At 38.2% G+C, this 21,446-nt stretch overlaps 1 protein-coding gene and 1 non-coding gene across 2 annotated transcripts in view; one reads left to right on the top strand and one right to left on the bottom strand.

Annotated features, from left to right (window-relative positions):
* The window catches only part of LOC141665257 (zinc finger BED domain-containing protein RICESLEEPER 1-like), a 35,220-nt gene extending 16,815 nt beyond the window's left edge, over positions 1 to 18,405 (bottom strand). The window contains exon 1 of the mRNA XM_074471237.1: positions 18,225 to 18,405. Coding sequence (XP_074327338.1) covers positions 18,225 to 18,405 — 181 coding nt within the window. The remainder of the gene's footprint in view (positions 1 to 18,224) is intronic.
* Positions 14,299 to 14,405, top strand: LOC141669600 (small nucleolar RNA R71). Its single transcript, XR_012553870.1, has one exon. It is a non-coding gene; the product is annotated as a small nucleolar RNA R71 (small nucleolar RNA).
* Positions 18,406 to 21,446: the final 3,041 nt, after the last annotated feature.

Genomic DNA, 21,446 nt, shown 5'->3' on the forward strand with positions numbered 1-21,446 from the left:
GGAACGTCTCCTAATCGCTTGCGAATCGGGAGCTTGGTCCTGTTCATCCTTTCTATCTGTTGTTGTGTGATGAAAGAAGAAAGCAAGGGTGAGCAGCAAGCCCACCAAAATAATATGTATAATGATTAATAGTATATGAGCCTTCTCTTAGTACTCATGAAAGTCTTGGTCAAAAGAAATGAACCAAGTTGATATCTTAGTGCGATGAAGTCGCAAAATATTCAGTATATATATATATACATATATACTTTTCAAAATCTTGGAAGTCCTCTTCCATGCATAATATACACAAAGTCCCAGTGTATAACTGTATAAAAAAAATATCGTTGCAAGGTGATCTCATATATCTAACCTTGTCTCAACGTTTTTCTGAAAATCTTTGTCATACATAAGACAATTATTAATTAGATATAAGTTTAAAAGATGAAGTTACCAAATACTTGACTACACTTATATCATTTATAAAGCTACTTGAACTACCACTGTTCAAAGTATAATGAGCTTTTACCAGTTCATCACATAGATGAGACTACAAGACAAGATTTGAATAGATTAAATCTTTAAAATATTATTAAAGGAAATGAAGTTATGACATACTTCATTAAGTCTGATATATATATATATATATATATATATATATATATATATCCATATATACATCTTCCTTTATACATTTCCTGAAAACCTCTGTCATGTAAAGTATGAACAGAATTGCAATATCCAATAAGTTTGGAAAGGAAAAGAATTTTGGCATAAACCAGATATCTTGCTAATCAGGCAAAGATACCCATAAGTAACCTTTTCTACTAGTAGATGGACGAATTCCCCACTGGTCATCACCCTGGCCGCATTAGGACCTATGCTGGACTGCCACTCAGCCACTTATGCATTTGATGGACTCCCACTGAGCCACTTACACTATCATGGACGCCCACTGAGCCCATGTTGCTTATGCCGACTCAATAGATGGACTTACTTCCCGAACGTTGGGTAAGTAATCAATTCATTTACCAAAACTGCAACCTTGTTGCGAATATAAAATACACCACAGAGCCGGATCCCTCAGGTTTTAAGCGAGTATTTAAATCCCCTTAAAAAGGAAGATCTTAAATATAAAAATGAGTTTTGGGATCCGCTCTAACTTTTAAAAATCATTTTGAAGACTCGAAAACACTTTATATAGTGTTTGGAGTAAAGCTGATTTAATGAAGTAAATCAGTCCCCAGAATATTTAGAAAATGACTGAATATTATTAATTAAATAATATTCCCATAAAGAATAATCTTTATAAAAATAATTGAAGTAGAAGTATTAAAATTTATACTTGAAACGAGTATTAAATAACCAAAGATATACTTATATGAAAGTATTATCTTCATTTGAATAATCGAAAATAAGTTTGATTATCGAAACATTATTCTTTAATAAAATACAGAATATATCTCAGCAAATAATCGGAGTCATAGATCCTCAAATGAATATTCAAATAATATTCATTAAATAATATAAACTGAGTCATAAGTCCTCGAATGAATATTTAAATAATATTCAAATAATAAAATAAAAGGAGTCATAAGTCCTCGAATGAATATTCGAAATAATATTCATTAAATAAAATAAAGTTTAAAGTTATCGAATAAACCTTATTCGATTAATAGTTTGGAAAACTATAACCATATATATATATATAAATATATATATATATATATCCATATCCATATATATACAAAATCTACTCGGGATCCTCGACTCCCGGTTTTAGAAATTTTTTTCACCTTTGGGTCCCTACACTAAGGGTATATGCAAGATACCGCTATCCTCTAGCATAGGTATTATCAACTGAACCAACAGATATATATTTCAAGAATATGAAACAGGCATGCATATATACCATATCACATGCTACAATATATCGCAAGAATTTGCTAAATAATCAACATGCATCTATCGCAAGATAATGCATATACAAGTGTATACATCACAACAACAGTATAACGGATAGAATACTTGCCTGAGCGACTGGGGGTTATGAATGGCTTGGGACGAGTCTGGTAACCTATAAACAACAAGTAAGTTGGAATTAAACCAAAGTCACTTGTAAATCTATACTTTAACTAACTTAGACTCTAACGCTTGTTTTGCGCTTACTGATTTTCTTAAGTCACTCGAGTACCCTCGGCTCCACCATTTTTAATAAATTAACCATTACGAATTTTAAGGCGATTCCTTCGCGAGTGTCTTAACAACTGCCTAACACTCTTACCATAATTGTTTCATACATTAATTAACCCTTTTTGGTCTTTAACCTATGTTTCAAAGTAAGGCGAGGGGAAATGTTTCGTTCGCGAAACGCCGTTACTTGAAACGGTCGTTTCTCCTAAACCGTGCATCGGAATCGAACGAACTACATATCAAAACGAAGCTCGTAACACGAGCTATCTAGACATGGCAATGGTCATAATCTAGCAGGGGGTTCTCGGGTCCTAATGTTATGCACAAAAACAGTCTAAAGAAAATCGGACGTTACGACGGCTATGTTTACGCGATTTCCCAAATTTAAACCATTCAAACACCATCACAATTCAACCTCAAATCAATCATACAACCAACATCCATCCAAACCACATCATAACAGCCCCAACCAATTCAAGTTTAACATTCATACTTATGCCTAAGCTTAACTTTAACCATACTTAAGTTCTTTTAATCAAAACAACAACATTTACCAATCCAACAACATCCCAAAACTCACTAATCTCTACATACACAACCATCAAGCCTCTCATGAACTAAAATACTCATATTATGCTCTTAACATTCAATAACAAAGCTTGGTTAAGAGATTATACCTTCCTTGAAGCTTTTTAACACAACACAAGAGCTTTGAATGCCTAAAGAACCTTGATCCTTGCTTGTATAACCTTAATCTTTCATAAAAATTCAAGAAAACTAAAGTTATTTCTTGAAGGTTACTATTCACCATCTTCTTCCTTGATTTATAGAAAAAGATTGGCTTGGAATTAGAAGCTTAAACTTATAGGAAGTATGTAACTATCCATGGGGAAGCTTAAATAATTACCTTGCTAAATAGTAAGTGGTGGAGCTTGGATCTTCAAATTTTAAGAAATGGGCCGAGAGCTAGCTTGGGAAGAAAGAGATTTTTGTGTTTTGTTTGATGAAAATGAAATGATTTGCTTGGTTGGTTGATTTTTGTGTTGTTTTTGGTTAATGACTTAATTAACCTTGATTTTGTGTGGTTATAATTCAACCACACTTCCTTCCCTTCTATGTCATGCTTGTGTCACCTTGCACATGTCATAATGCTCCCACTTGTCCACACCTTGTGGTTTGATGATGTCACAATCCCTGGCTTCTTGTACAAGCTTGTCTCTTGGTCACTTATTTGTTTTACGGTTCGCTTCTCTTTCGTTCTCGTTTATCGTTTGAGGGATCATACCCGGGATCTTATTACTTAGGTTCCCTTAACCTTTCTCAATATATTATATTCCTTTTATGATCCTCTCCTATAATCCTTTAATTTCAATCCTTTTTATCCTGTTACCTTATACTCAATTCTCTCCGTATCTTGTGGATTTCCGGGAAAAATCAAAGTGTTCGGAATTGGATTCTGACGATCTTTACATACACTTATATACCACATAGAGTACTAATAATATCCCATAAGATCAATAACAGAACCCCTACATAGCGTGGCATGAAAAGTTTTCTCGTTCAGCAAAAACACTATTCATAAGGGTTTCAAAATTTCTCAAAAATTGGGGTTATTACAATATTAGTTAGTATAATCTCGTAGTTATAAACCATCTCAACTTATTAATTGTCTAGCATTGAATAATAACCATACCATTGTTGCATAAGTGCATAAATTGAAGTTAACTTAACCATTATATGTGGGAACGAACTAGAAAGAATTATATATTGCTTACGAACGCGTATACTTGCGTGTAATATTAGCGCGTGTTTTCTCTCTAACAGGCTACGCTCAAATCAACGTGGGTGCGCTGGTTTTTTTGGCAGAAAGGCGGGGCGGCCACGCTGGTTTTGTGGGCGGCCGCGCCTGACTTCTGGACTTTTCTGCAGTTTCTTCTTTTGGCCGTATCTTGAGTTCTGCTCGTCAGAATTAGGCAATTTAATTTCCCAAACGAAGCTAACGAGATTCTATTCAACTTTAGAATGGCCTAAATTTTCAATTTTTAGCTCTTTTCAGCATATTTCCTTGAAAAGCTCATTTCTTCATTTAACTGATGCCTGAAATGCAACACAAAAACATATCAAAAATACCAACAACTTGAGTCCAAAATACCAACTTAATATTGTAATGAAGCGTTCCAAGTAGATATAAAATCCACTTATCACACCCCCAAACTTGAATCGATGCCTGTCCTTAGGCATAAACAGACTCAAATCTATAAAACAAACCTAATGCATGAATGCAACTATGTGAATGCAACTAAATGATAATGCAACTATCCCCTTAGAATAACCATAACCAAATGAATAAGCCGATGTCTCTAAGAATGCAATGACTCAAAATAGAGCTCGAATAAATCCCACAAACCAACTCACAAACCAGAAACGTACGATGTGTGGAATGCTTAACAGAAATACTCCCGATACTAGATCAATAATCATAACTTATCTTTCATCAAAACAATCACAAGTTTATAAACAGAATAGACGTTAAACGCATAATGACTCTCAACACCTTATTTCTACTAGAATTATACAAGGATTCACGCTATTATTGAACACATAATAACATGCTTATTTGACCGTGCAATGAGTGAGGTCCCAAAAGACTTATGCAATAATACCCATGTAGTGAGCATTAGGTTAGCGGATCCCAGACTATCAAAGCCTTAGGTCACTAGGCACAAAGTCCCCTAGAACTTAATAACTCGAGCATTAAAGAGCTCACTCGTGATCAATTATACATATACTAACACATACTTTTTTTCTCTTTTTCTTTTTCTTTTTTTTTCAACAATTTCTGAATAAGTGTGTTTCGCTCCATCTCATTCAACCCTAGACTACTCATAAAAAATTGAGCCGGCTACTAGCCATTTGACGCTTAGCCTTATTCAAAACAAGCAATGAAATCATGTTTTTCTCCAGATTAAAAATCAGTGCTCCTACGTCATTACGAGAATAGCAAAAATTCTAAATATAACCAAGTGATTAAATCTCAAAAAATAAATAAGTATGATCATGATCTAGATCAAAAGCAATCCTATATGACTTTGTGAATTTTTTTGTTATTGGCATGAAAATCAATTCATTAAGACTTAAACATCCCTCTATTCGTCATTGTTAGGGCGAAAATACGCGCTAATAATACACGCAAGTATACGCGTTCGCAAGTAATATAGAATACTTTCTAGTTCGTTCCCACAGAGACTCAGACTAATTATTGTTCAATTAAACTCACTCACCAATGTATGATTACTTCTCAATGTTAAGACACTAACACTTAGAATTGTTGATTAAATATTAACTACAATTAACTACTAAAATTAACCACTTAATTAACACTTCGAATTAAAAATATTAAAACACTCATGAGATCACAACTTCATTACTACTTCCTTCAATAGTTATTGTTATTACCCTTAGCATGCAACAGTGATGATATTAATCGAATAACACGAAACTGATAAAAGCCAACTTTCATTGTACTAATATCATTCTACCAAACATCCACAATTAAGATAGAAGTTGAATAGGCATCAATTATGTTGAGTCCCTATATGTCTACAGAAATTGACAACATAATGATTTAAGCACAAGTTATTCCTTTTGATTACACAGGGCGAATAAAACGGTTAGAGTTACCCACTAATCATGCAACATCATACAGGAACCTATACTAGCATGGCAAGTTCTAAATCTCGAGATCCACCGTCGCTTCACAAGAGATTAACACCATATCTTATATGTTCGCGACGCACATAAGACAAATACGCACAACCAATACTAGATATCATACAATCATCACACACTAAGGTATTAAACAACTAACTAAAGAATTTCATAGTAAATCCGTTACGACCCCATGATCACGATTAGCCCATGATAGCACTTATCATCATCATGGGTTCATATGAAAACATGATAAATAAACACAAGAGAATAATAACTAAACTAATTATATTAAACCAGAGTACGTCACAAGAGTAAATAGGTTCAAAGTAAGAAAACTAGCATCCATTGTTACAACGAAATAAAGAATCACAAGAAAATATGCTTCCTCTTCGTTGCAGTGTGCTAAAACGGTCTTCTTCCTTATCTCCTTCGCTCCTTGCTTAATACCACGATCCTACCTTGTGAAAACATCTCTAAATCTACTTATATAATAGTCCCATAAAACTCAGATTACATTGAAGTTGGAAGCCAAACAGAAGTAGAAGTCTAAAACAAATTATTATTTTTCCCGACCCTGCGCGGCCGCTCAGCTATACTGAGCGGGCTCTCAGGACCCTACTGGAAAATTCCTGAGTTTGCTCCATTTCTTCGCTGTAATCTGCCCCTTTCTTTCCTCTCGCAATGCTGAACACCTGCTAAGGCTTATTCTTGATGATTACTCCTCCGAAATGCAACTATTACCTTGAAATGCACAAACACTAGAAAAACGCATCAAATACACAAAATACTTGATTTCAAGACACCAATTTAAGCTATTTTAAGACGTTCTAAGTGGTATAAAATGCCACTTATCACACCCCAAAACTTAAATCGATGCTTGTCCTCAAGCGTCACAGACTCAAAAACACATCAAAACATGCATGAATGCAATCTATATGAAATACAGCGATCCCCCTTACTACGAACAAACCAACCAACTTACAACATATCAACAAATGCAATTAGGAGACTAAAGATCAATCAAATCATGCCAACTAACATACATCCAGAGACGTGGTGTGTGCAGATGCTTAACAGATATGCTTCGGAACTAAATCAATTATTATGACTCAACTATCATCAAGGCAATCACATGATTATACAAAGAATAAAAATTATAGGCACAAAGTGACTTATAACACTATAAGAATTCTGGAGCTTATTACGGAATCATGCTTTTATTCATAACAGCAATGCTTATTTGACCGTGCAATGAGTGAGGTCCACAAAAGACTTATACAATGGTATCCATGTAGCGAGCGTTAGGTTAGCGGATCCCAAACTCTAAAAGCCTTAGGTCACTAGGCACAAAATCCCCTAAGAACTTAATAACTCGAATACCAAAGAGCCCACTCGTGATCAATTATGCATAAACACATACTTCTTTTTTTCTATATTTTTATTTATTTTTCTTTTTTTTTCAAAATTTATGAGCAAGTGCGTTTCGCTCCATCTTGCTCAACCCTAGACTACTCGCAGAAACCTACGAGCCGGCTACTAGCCAATTGACGCCTAACCACAATTAGCAACAAATTCCTTTTTTTTTACTTCATTTTTTCTTTTTCATGCCTTTATCACTAAGAACCTATTATCAAATTCTAAGCATAATAATTAGATTAACCTCGAAAATAATCAGATCATAACAATAATCTAGTCCTTAAGCATTCTCTAAGACTTAGTGAAAATACAAGTGCTTCTAGCATGCATATCAACCTACACGACTCAACATCACTTTAATGCCATCACTACACTCGCATCAACATCACAAATTAGTCGATAAATCATCGCAAAAGGGATCATGGCATATGCATGAGCTATATGATATCATAAACAAATAAAGTTATATAAAAAAAAACTATATGACAAAAATTATGCAACTATATGAACTAAACCATCATGAATATGCAGCTATATAACACACACACAAAATATTCCTTAACTACCACCCCCAAACATAAAATCTTCACTATCCCCAGTGAAGGTAGTATAAAGGAACACAACGTATACCTACTCGGAGTCATCATCATCATCACCCTCAGTGGGTGGAGTATCAGGCGGCGGGTATGCAGAGTCCTCACCAAAAACTGGCCACTGGATGTCAGCTCCAAGGCCCCGAAAAGCAGTCCCTAACGCAAGGGTGAGCTCCTGAGCAAACCTACTCTGTGTCTCGTACATGGCATCCATCCACCGTGCCAGCCTCCTATACTGGGTATCTGCCATCCCAGCACCCTCCCGAGCTCTCGAAGAACCAGCCTCATCACGCCTAGGCCTAGCCATAGTAGCACCTCGTGCTAGACGCCCTCCTGGAAGACGATAACCCAGCCCATGCTCCTCGGGTTCACCACCGGTCCACTCCTGCATCCCATTCAGGGTCCCAGAATCAATCGGAGCGGCCGGCAACTGCAACTGCTCATGAGCCGGCCAGTGCACCCCCACTGCTCGGCAAAGCTTCGTGACCATGGATGTATAAGGGATGTTCATATGCTTAGCTCCCCTCAAAAACTTCAGAATCCCTTGGTAGATGAACTCACCAAGGTCCACATAGTACTCCTCATTCAGAATTCTCCACAACAACTGTGCTCTCTCAACTGTGACCTCATGTGCATGTGAAGAAGGCAGAATATTAGCACAAATAAATGCATTCCATGCACGGGCATACCTGTTCATAGCGATCGCCGAAAAGTGACGATACTCATTAGTCCCTGTCTTGAAGGTCCAAACTGTGCCCGGCCTACAGAGAGTAGCACAAATCAAATCCAAGTCAAAATCCTCAGTAGTCTTCTCATTCCAGTTCTCCTCCTCGGGCTTCCTCTCTCGCTGCCCAATCACACGGCGAATCATCGCTGGGTGATAATCAACCGTCAGCCCTCGGACCACAGAAAACCCATTTTTCTCGGCCTTCGCGTTCGCATAGAACTCGCGAACCACGCTCATCGAAACTGCTTCAGGCGACTCAAGAAAGCTATCCACCCCTTCTCAGCAATCATCGGTAGCAACTCGCCATCCCTCCCCGATGGTAAAAACCCCCTCTCCTTCAGAATCGGCTTCCCCAAAAGCCTAGTGTACTCCTCCTCCGCAGCTCTGTCATTCAACCGAGGCCTCGCAGCAGTACCCCTCGATGAATCAGCAGTAGGGACTGTGCTGCTGCTATCAATAGTCCTTGCTCTCTTGGGTGCCATTGAATCTGAATAAAAGTGCTTGAGAATAGTGTTTTTGTGTTTGGGAGAGAGTTTGAGTGTAGAAAGTATGTGGGTGATGTATGGGATAGGTGTATGTATATATAGGGTATGGATTAGGTTAAAATTAGATTAGGAGTGGGATTGAGGGATAAAATTATGGGGTAATGGGAAAAGAAATCGTGGGTAATGGGGCTATAATTTATTTTTTTGATTTTCTGATTTTTTTGGATTTTTTATGAACTTTAAAAAAAATTCTCACAATCGACCCCTGAGCGGTCGCTCAGCAGAGCTGAGCAGGCGCTCAGGGGGTCTCTGGAAAAAAAATTTTAAGCCCGGTTTTTGTGATTTTTTTGTGGTTTTGGATAGGTTATTAACTTCTAAGGGTTCCTGTCACAATAAATCATGGGTTGCCTCCCACGCAGCGCTTCTTTTTCGTCATTAGCTTGACTTTGCGTACTTTCCTCAAGTTGACAATAAAACGGCACTAACCACTTCTCGGTTTGCCGTGTCCCCATAGTAGTGCTTCAAACGCTGACCATTAACCTTGAATGCTTGGTCCGGATCATTCTCAAAAATCTCCACCGCTCCATGTGGAAACACAGTTTTGACAATAAAAGGCCCAGACCACCTTGATTTCAACTTTCCAGGAAAAAGTCAGAGACGAGAGTTGAATAAGAGAACTTGTTGCCCCGGCATGAATAACTTAGGATGTAGCTTCCTATCGTGCCACCTCTTCACCTTTTCCTTGTACATTTTGTTATTCTCGTACGCTTGGAGTCGAAATTCATCATGTTCATTAAGCTGAAGCATTCTCTTCTTACCAGCCGCATCTAAATCCAGGTTCAACTTTTTTAACGCCCAATAGGCCTTATGCTCAAGCTCCGCAGGTAAATGACATCCCTTACCATACACCAGTTGAAACGGGGATATACCAAGTGGAGTTTTGTATGCTGTTCTGTAAGCCCAAACAGCTTCATCGAGCTTTAAAGACCAATCCTTCCTTGACGGACAAACAACCTTCTCTAGAATGCGCTTGATCTCTCTGTTAGACACTTCCGCTTGACCATTTGTTTGCGGATGATAGGCAGTACCAACTCGGTGATTCACATTATAACGCTGCATCATAGAAGTGAACTTACGGTTGCAGAAATGCGACCCTTCATCACTTATGATTACCCGAGGCGTTCCAAACCTTGTGAAAATCTGCTTATGAAGAAAATTCAACACTGCCTTTGCATTATTTGTTGGTAGAGCTTTGACCTCTACCCATTTTGAGACATAATCGACTGCCAGCAAGATGTACTGATTATTGCAGGACGAGACAAAAGGCCCCATGAAATCGATTCCCCAAACATCAAAAACCTCGACTTCAAGCATCACATTTAACGGCATCTCATCCTTTCTCGTCAAATTTCCCACTCTTTGGCAACGATCACACCTTAAAACAAACTGATGAGCATCCTTAAACAAAGTAGGCCAGAAAAAACCTGCTTACAGAATACGACCTGCCGTCTTCTCACCACCATAGTGTCCACCATAAACTGTGGAGTGGCAGTCTCGTAATATCCCCTCCGTCTCACAGAACGGGATACATCTCCTGATGATCTGGTCAGCTCCCTGTCTAAACAAATATGGTTCATCCCACATATACCACTTCACCTCATACAGAAACTTCTTCTTTTGAGCTGAGGTCAAATTATGAGGCATTATATTGCTGACAAGATAGTTTACAATATCTGCAAACCATGGCTCTTCCTCCTGAACTGTGAACAACTGCTCATCCGGAAAAGATTCGTTGATCAATGTCTTATCCTGTGAAGTAGACTCGGGATTCTCCAATCTAGAGAGATGGTCAGCTACTTGATTCTCAGTACCTTTTCGATCCTTGATCTCTAACTCAAATTCCTGAAGTAAGAGCACCCAACGAATGAGTCTCGGCTTCGAATCCTTCTTGGAAACCAAATAGCGAATGGCCGCATGATCAGTGAATACTGTCACTTTTGTCCCAAGCCGATAAGATCGAAATTTCTTGAAACCAAAGACTATAGCCAAGAGCTCCTTCTCAGTAGTGGTGTAGTTCATTTGGGCCCCATTTAAGGTCTTACTAGCATAGTAGACCACATGAAAGAGATTATTCTTGCGCTGCCAAAGAACTGCACCTACCGCATAATCACTTGCATCACACATCATCTCAAAAGGCTCTGTCCAATCCGGTGCTGGAATAACTGGCGCAGTGATTAAACTCTTCTTCAGAGTCTCGAATGCCGTCAAACATTCATCATCAAATTTGAAAGATACATCTTTCTCAAGCAAGTTGCACAACGGCTTAGATATCTTTGAAAAGTCCTTGATGAACCGCCGATAAAAACCCGCATGACCAAGAAAACTACGAATTCCTTTCATAGAAATAGGTGGTGGAAGATTTTCAATGACTCCCACCTTGGCTTTATCCACCTCAAGACCCTTGCTAGAGACCTTATGCCCAAGAATAATGCCTTCACGCACCATAAAATGACATTTCTCCCAATTGAGCACCAAATTAGTTTCCACACACCTTTTGAGCACGGCACGAAGATTATTCAAAGATTCATCATACGAATGTCCAAAGACGGAGAAGTCGTCCTTGAACACCTCAACATTATTCCCAATCATGTCAGAGAATATAGCCATCATACATCTCTGAAAAGTGGCCGGTGTGCCACATAACCCAAACGAAACTCTGCGAAAAGCAAACATGCCAAATGGACAAGTGAAGGTAGTCTTTTCTTGATCCTCTGGTGCAATACAAATCTGATTATACCCTGAGTAGCCATCCAGAAGACAATAATACTCATGACCAGCCAACCTGTCAAGCATCTGATCAATAAATGGAAGAGGGAAGTGATCCTTCCTCGTGGCCTTGTTCAACTTTCGGTAATCCATGCATACTCTCCATCCTGTAACTGTTCGAGTGGGGATAAGCTCATTCTTCTCATTTGCTACTACAGTGATACCTCCTTTCTTAGGCACACATTGTACGGGGCTCACCCAAGAACTGTCAAAAATAGGATAAATGATGCCTGCATCCAGCCATTTCAGAATTTCTTTCTTCACCACCTCCTTCATGATAGGATTCAGTCTGCGCTGCTGCTCAACAGTTGGCTTACTACCCTCCTCTAGCAGAATCTTATGCATACAATATGAAGGGCTGATCCCTTTGATGTCTGCTATGGTCCATCCAATAGCTGATTTGAATTCTCTCAAAATCCTTAAGAGCTTGTCTTCCTCACTACCTGAAAGGTCAGATGCAATAATAACAGGTAAAGTAGATGCATCACCTAATAAAGCATACCTCAAGTGTTCAGGTAATGGCTTGAGCTCCAAGGTAGGTGCTTCCTCAATTGATGGTTTGAGCTTTCCTTTAGCATTCTTGAGGTCAGAAGTACCAAGAGATTCAAACGGCATGTCCAGCTTTCGCCTCCAGGGAGAAGCATTAAGATATTGTAATTGCTCGTTGCCATCTTCATCATCACTATCAAAATCCCCCAGTAAGGCCTTTTCTAATGCATCAGACATTAGCATATGATCGAGTTCTGAAGTAACCGCATAATCAATCACATCCACTTTTAAGCACTCCTCATCTTCTGTAGGGAATTTCATTGCTTTTAATACATTGAAGGTCACATCCTGATCCTGCACCCGCATAGTAAGTTCACCTTTCTGCACATCTATCAAGGTACGGCCAGTAGCCAAGAAAGGTCTTCCCAAGATTATGTAAATCTTCTTATCTTCCTCGAAATCCAGAATGACAAAGTCTGCAGGAAAGAAGAGCTTATCCACCTTGACTAGCACATCCTCTACTATTCCCCTTGGGTAAGTAATAGAACGATCAGCCAATTATAGAGACATGTAGGTGGGTTTTGGATCAGGCAAATCCAACTTTTTAAAGATCGACAACGGCATCAGGTTGATGCTTGCTCCCAAATCACAAAGGCATTTGTCAAACGACAACTTGCCAATGATGCAAGGAATGGTGAAGCTACCTGGATCTTTAAGCTTTGGAGGTAACTTTTGCTGCAGCACAACGCTGCATTCTTCCGTTAGAGCAACGGTCTCAAGGTCATCTAGTTTCACCTTCCTTGAAAGAATACTCTTCATAAACCTCGCATAACTAGGCATTTGCTCCAGAGCCTTAGCGAAAGGTATATTGATGTGAAGTTTCTTGAACACCTCCAGAAACTTACCAAACTGCTTATCCAGCTTTTGTTGTTGCAATCTCTTAGGGAAAGGTGGTGGAGGATAGAGCTATTTCTCCCCTGTATTACCCTCAGGCAGAGTGTGTTCAACAGTAGTCTTCCTTGATTCCGCCTCTTTCTCCTTTTGCTTAGCTTCTTCATCTCTAACTTCAGCTTCTCCTTCTTTTGCCATTTCAGCATCAGCAACTTTCCCAGACCTTAAGGTAATAGCCTTGACTTGCTCTTTAGCTTCCTTCCTGCCTGGCACTTCCGTGTCACTGGGAAGTATTCCAGGTTGACGATTGAGCACTGCATTGGCTATTTGACCGATTTGATTTTCCAAGGTCTTGATAGAAACCGCCTGACTCTTGCATAACAGCTTAAGTTCCTCAAAATCAGCACTAGTAGGTGTAGCTGCACTTCCCTATTGAGGATATGATTGCCTTTGAGCATACTGCTGTGGTTGCTGGAATCCAGGTGGATTGAACTGTTTACTCACACCTTGCCGATATGGTGGCTGAATAGCATTCTGATTATTACCCCAGCTGAAATTTGGATGATTACTGTTGTTAGGATGATAAGTAGCTGGCATAGGCTACTGTTGTCACTGATAATTGTTCACATACTGAACAGATTCATTGACGAGAGAACACTAATCCGTAGCATGAGAACCTGCACAAAGCTCACAGACCATAGTTATTTGATTAACTCCATATGTAGCTAGAGAATCGACCTTCATAGACAGCGCTTGGAGCTGCGCTGCAATAGCAGTGGCTGCATCGACTTCCAGAATACCTGCTACCTTCCCAGGCATCATCCTCTGGGTTGGGTTTTGATGCTCATTTAAAGCCATAGTCTCGATAAGATTATAAGCCTCAGTATAGCTTTTGGCCCACAAGGCACCTCCAGTTGTTGCATCGAGCATGGGCCGAGATTGGGCCCCCAAACCATTATAGAAACCAGTGATCACCATCCAATCGGGCATTCCATGATGTGGATACTTTCTCAACATTTCCTTATAGCGTTCCCAAGCTTCGCACATAGATTCTGTAGGTTGCTGCGCAAACTGAGTAAGAGCACTTCTCATAGCAGCAGTCTTTGCCATTGGATAAAACTTCACTAGAAACTTTTGCGCAAGATCTTGCCAAGTAGTGATGGACCCAGCTGGTTCAGAATGTAACCAGTCCTTAGCTTTATCCCTTAGTGAGAATGGGAAAAGCCTCAGCTTGATAGCCTCATCACTCACGCCATTATACTTGAAAGTACTACAGATCTCGACAAAATTCCTTATGTGCATGTTGGGGTCTTCAGTCGCAGCTCCTCCAAAAGAAACAGAATTATGTACCATCTGAATAGTGCCCGGCTTGATTTCAAAGGTGTTAGCTTGAATAGTCGGATGAAGAATTCTTGACTGAATGTCATCAATTTTAGGCCGAGAAAAGTCCATAAGAGCTGGATCTGCCTGAACAATACGATCACCCATGATTACTAGTTCTTTCTGCTCACTTCCTGAATCCGAATCTTCAAAATCTATCTTCTCCGGAATATCAAGAACTTCGTCTATCTCCTCAGCTGTATCTAAAGTCCTCTTGTGAGTACGAGAACGAGTTTGCATAAACGCTCGCTAAAGTACCTGAAACACAACCAGAAACAATAAGTAACAAATATGTCTTAATCACTGAGTCCTAACGACCAATGATGGTAAGTACATAAACTAAACAAATACACCGAGTCGCCGGCAGCGGCGCCAAAAACTTGTTAGGGCGAAAACACGCGCTAATAATACACGCAAGTATACGCGTTCGCAAGTAATATAGAATACTTTCTAGTTCGTTCCCACAGAGACTCAGACTAATTATTGTTCAATTAAACTCACTCACCAATGTATGATTACTTCTCAATGTTAAGACACTAACACTTAGAATTTTTGATTAAATATTAACTATAATTAACTACTAAAATTAACCACTTAATTAACACTTCGAATTAACAATATTAAAACACTCATGAGATCACAACTTCATTACTACTTCCTTCAATAGTTATTGTTATTACCCTTAGCATGTAACAGTGATGATATTAATCGAATAACACGAAACTGATAAAAGCCAACTTTCATTGTACTAATACCATTCTACCAAACATCCACAATTAAGATAGAAGTTGAATAGGCATCAATTATGTTGAGTCCCTATATGTCTACATAAATTGACAACATAATGATTTAAGCACAAGTTATTCCTTTTGATTACACAAGGCGAATAAAACGGTTAGAGTTACCCACTAATCATGCAACATCATACATGAACCTATGCTAGCATGGCAAGTTCTAAATCTCGAGATCCACCGTCGCTTCACAAGAGATTAACATCCTAGCTTATATGTTCGCGACGCACATAAGACAAATACGCACAACCAATACTAGATATCATACAATCATCACACACTAAGGTATTAAACAACTAACTAAAGAATTCCATAGTAAATCCGTTACGACCCCATGGTCACGATTAGCCCATGATAGCACTTATCGTTATCATGGGTTTATATGAAAACATGATAAATAAACACAAGAGAATAATAACTAAACTAATTATATTAAACCAGAGTACGTCACAAGAGTAAATAGGTTCAAAGTAAGAAAACTAGCATCCAACGTTACAACGAAATAAAGAATCACTAGAAAATATGCTTCCTCTTCGTTGCGGTATGCTAAAACGGTCTTCTTCCTTATCTCCTTCGCTCCTTGCTTAATACCACGATCCTACCTTGTGAAAACGTCTCTAAATCTACTTATATAGTAGTCCCATAAAACTCAGATTACATAGAAGTTGGAAGCCAAACAGAAGTAGAAGTCTAAAATAAATTATTATTTTTCCCGACCCTGCGCGGCCGCTCAGCATAGGTGAGCGGGCGCTCAGCTTTCTACGCGGCTACTCAGCATAGCTGAGCGGGCGCTCAGGACCCTACTGGAAAATTCCTGAGTTTGCTCCGTTTATTCGCTGTAATCTGCCCCTTTCTTTGCTCTCGCAATGCTGAACACATGCCAAGGCTTATTCTTGATGATTACTCCTCCGAAATGCAACTATTACCCTGAAATGCACAAACACTAGAAAAACGCATCAAATATACAAAATACTTGATTTCAAGACACCAATTTAAGCTATTTTAAGACGTTCTAAGTGGTATAAAATGGCACTTATCAGTCATCACCACACTCAAATTAACATCAACTTATCAGATATAAATAGCTCAACCTAAGGGATCATGGTATATGCATGCACATGCAACTATATGAACTCACATAAAAACACAATTAAAAATGTCCAATATGAACCATCATGCAAAAATATGAATGAAATACAACTAAACATGCAACATAAATCTATATGAATCTATATGAACACACACAAACTAATCCTTACATTATCACCCCCAAACTTAAAATTTTCAATGTACTCATTGAAGGTAATAATAAGGATACGAGACATACCTAGTTAGCGGGAGGATCACCCTCTTCAGGTGGAGGATCAGGTGGCCAAATCTGCAGCAAAATGACTGTGAATGTCGTGCATGGCCTCAATATGCCGAATCAACCTTCTATATTGCGCATTACCAAGACCAAACCTATCAACTATCTGTGGTGCATGAGAGGGACCGTCTATAAGCACGAGAGGAACCGGTCGGTCACCCTTTAGATTATCATAGATATATTTCAATTCCTTGCCAGGGGTGCACCTAAAATTGCATAACTCAAATGTTCTGGCAGCGGTCTGAGCCCAAGTGTGGGAGCTTCTTCAATAGACGGCTCGAGACGCTCCTGAAAAATTTTCAGCTCTGCTAACCCTAGAGAATCAAATGGCTTATCCAACTTCCTCTTCCACGGAGGTGCATTCAAAACCTGCAGTTTCTCTGCTCCTTCTTCATCTTCAATAACTGATTCCCCTATTAAGGATCTCTCTAAGGTATCTGACTTTGGCAATTGCTCAAGCTCTGAATTCACGACGGAGTCTACCCACTCCACTTTAAAGAACTGCAATTTATCTGTGGGTAACTTTATTGCCTTAAACACACTAAAAGTGACATTCTAATCTTGAACCTTCATCGTAAACTCTCCTTTTTGCACATCAATCATAGTTCGGCCTGTCGCCAAGAATGGTCTTCCCAAGATGATGGGAATCTTCTTATCTTCCTCAAAGTCCAGAATTACAAAATCAGCAGGGAAGATGAGTTTGTCCACTTTAACCAAGACATCTTCCACTATTCCTCGCGGATAAGCGATGAAATGATCAGCTAGTTGCAATGACATGTATGTCTGTTTCGGATCAGGTAGACCAAGCTTCTTGAAGATAGAAAAGGGCATCAGATTGATGCTAGCTCCTAACACTACGTCATAGATTACTTTAAGCAACACCCAAACTGTGTTGCTATACACCTGAAAAAATGTTGCTAAAGGCCCAAAAAAGGCTAAGACAACATCAAAGATATGTTGACCCATAGTTAGTTAGTATAGATATCTATAACAACATAGCACCTACTCTACTGCAACATACCATTCTTTGTTATTATAGATCTCAATAGCAACATCTTTTGGATTCTATAGTATCATACTTATTATGTTGCAAAAGATCTTAGAATTTCTTCCAGAATAGTGGGCCTCATAGGTGGGCCCCACATGTGGGACCCACTTAAATATTTTAAAAAAATTATATTCAATATAGTTGGTTTTCCCATTATTTTTCACGAATTTAATAATAGATAGACAAAAATTTAAATTCAAAATATAAATGAAAATATTTTAAAAATAATTATAGTAACACTCAATTTACATTAATAAATATGAACTTTTGAATTAGTACAAAAAATGAATCAAATTCTATAAAATCTACATTATAATAGCTAGACTAACTAGATGTAGCTTCCCATCCCGATGCCCACGGTAAGAACAATGAAATTGCAAAAGCAGCAACATCTGACAACAAATGAGCCGCATCTGTAAAAATAGCTAGACTGTTGACCTTAATACCTCCAACAACTTCTATGGTCATCAATATGACGCAAAGTGCAACAACAATCAAAATCTTTCGCATCGAATCGCTGCGTTCCTTCTCTTCTTTAGGACTGGATTTATAATCAGAAAATCCACATGGTGCTCCATCACAAATTTAATTCACACCTGAAGTCCTCTCTTGAACTTGAAGATCTCCACATACCTCCACGATGTGTTCTTGTTCAGAATGTTGCATATCCATCTGAATGTTTACAAAAAAAATGTGTTAAGTGTGATATCCATGAATTGGAACTTAAATCTGAATATATCCACAACCAAATAAACTATTCTATGGAGAATTGTTTATTAGTTTAAAGCTCAATATATAAACTATCCACATCAAGAGTTTTTTGTGTAAGCTGAAAAGACCTAATGCACACAACATCCTTACCAACTGTTGTCTTAAATCGAAGCTTTGATTTGGCCTTTGGTTTCGGTTTCTCCTGCTACTTAAGAAAAAAGTCAGAGATAAACTTGTGAACTACACATTAACATGAATGCTAACTATCCAGGGGAGGACCACTAGGGCATCTCATCATGTCAATAATTGGATGGATAAACCTAAAGTGCATACATATGATTCAAAGATATCATAATCACAGGACTTTGGAAGTATTCGATTTATTAATACTTGGCCCAGCAGTTTTTTTTCAAAGAAGGTTCTACTAATGTATTCCCTTTGTTTAAATTTAATGGAAAGGAATTATCATGCACGTAAATCACAGCAAGAGTAATAATCAGATAACCGAACCTGCATAACATATAGATTATTGACAAATTATATTCCCACAGGATTTACCCTTTTGAACTTAACTCTACAATGTGTGATTATTACAAAACGAAAGAATTATAACATAAAGACACAGTAGTAATCAAACGAAACATAAATTTTAAAAGAAACTTGGACCAGTTATAGCCTTTCTGCAAACAAATTAAGCACATGAGAGAAGTAAAAGCCTACTTGTGTAGAAAGTCAAGACCACCTGCAGCTTTAGATTAAGATCCCAATAATTCAATCAGTCCTTCCCATTGCTGCGAGAAAAGGAAACAAAAAGAAATTATAAATAGCTGGAGTTGAGACTAGAGATGGATGATATATATAAAACGCAATTCATTAATACCTTAAACTTTCATCAGAGACCGACTTTCCAACAAAATCAAACAGCTGCTGAGCAATCCTGTTCAAACGAAATTCATCTTGAGCTTGCTGAAGCCAGAAGACTCCAGAACCTTTCTTCCCATGCTTCCAGTGATGTACTCCGGCAATCTTATGTAGTACGTTAACAATATAGCAAAGGCAAATCAACATGTCAGGACATGTCTCTATTAAATAGTAGGTTCTGGAAGCAAATCAACATGCAGGACATGTCTCTATTAAATAGTAGGTTCTTCACTACTGGATTCTTCATAACTGTTTTAGCACAATAAGCTTCATCACTTGAGAGTTCAAGTAATAACCTCATAGCACACTCTCTTTCTTCCTCTGAGCTCCCGAGAAGGCTATGTATGGTCAATCCGGAAACACCCTCTTCTAGCATTATTTTCTGGAAAAAAATATATAATACCAGATACACGGTTAAAACTCTACAAGTGCATCTCGCAACTAGTACACTGCAACTGTAGCATTTGAACACGATGTCCTCTTAAAAGAAGTTATAATTTGAGAAACTGATTCTCATGTTTTTGAAGAGCGTAGTAAATAAAGCATTCAGTATGCCAAATCAAATATTCATTAACCTTTGCCAGCACTTATATTGTAAATATGTTCTACTTTGACAACAAGATGAGGCATCTGTTAGTACTGTTACACTTACACTTATAATCATACAGATACTAGTTTGTACAGATAAGAGCATCTAATAGCATATATTTTGAGGTAAGAGGATAGCATATATCATTTTAGAAGAGTATAATGCAACTTCCTACTATTTTGTGAGTTTATAATAAATGGTTAGTATTTTGAAGTAAATCTGAATTCTAAAGCATGAAAAATAGTAATGGCTATACAATCCATGACATGCAAAGCATTTAAAAACTAAATAAGATCCAGAAGACACACCTTGCATTCTTCATCCTTAGCAATGCTAAGCAGAGCCATCAAACCTTTGCTTCTCATATGAGATTCCATACTTTTTGTAAAAGTTCTTAGAAATTTTACCAAAAGAGCATAGATACCAGCAATCCGTACTTTGTATCTAGCCAACTGATTCTCTTCCTTTATCTTATGCATACTATAAAAAATCTTCTCAACTTGTTCCATAGAAGGAGAGTTCTCACCTAGATATTGCACAGCACATGTAATTTGATTTTCTATATTTCTATTAGTCCACTCTTCGATTGCTCCAGCTAGTCCAATATTAGGTTTCTGCTCTAATGAGTTGAGGACTTGTCCGGTCAGTGGGCACGTTCGATCACGGCCATCTTCAAGACACCTATCAAACCAGTAAGAAATTGCAGCCCGCTCATACGTTAGTGATGACTCCAACACTACTGGATTCTCCAATATGGGCAATACAAATGCCAAGGTTTTACCCTGAACATTTAGAAAGCACAAATCCATAAGCCATTTTAGCATAAGTAGTAAAAGGCCAATTAAATCAAAAACAGAAATGTAACACCCCAAATCCGACCCCGGGGATCCGAGTTGTCACGAGTTCCATTTCTCTTAATAACACTCAATCTTTATAAACAACCAAATACTGCGTACTATGACCCCACAATACACACACCACAAGTTATAGTCTCAGAGATGAATACCAAAAATAACACAAGTCATTTTATTCCACAATTATAAACCATTACACCTTAAAAGGGTTTCTGAATAAATTTACATATTCTTTGCCATTATTACAATTCATAATATACATAAGTATGGTACATTAACAGTTGAAAACCTAGCCTATTGGTAGTTCTCACCTCAGCTACAGTGACATCAACGCTTACAGGAAACTGCGGAACGTTTCCTATCCGCTCACGAATTGGGAGCTTGGTCCTGTTCATCTTATCTATCTGTTGTTGTGTGATGAAAGAAGAAGCAAGGGTGAGCAACAAGCCCACCGAAATAATATGTATAATAATTAA

Source organism: Apium graveolens, chromosome 6 (assembly GCF_009905375.1).
Source record: "Apium graveolens cultivar Ventura chromosome 6, ASM990537v1, whole genome shotgun sequence".
NCBI lineage: Eukaryota > Viridiplantae > Streptophyta > Magnoliopsida > Apiales > Apiaceae > Apium > Apium graveolens.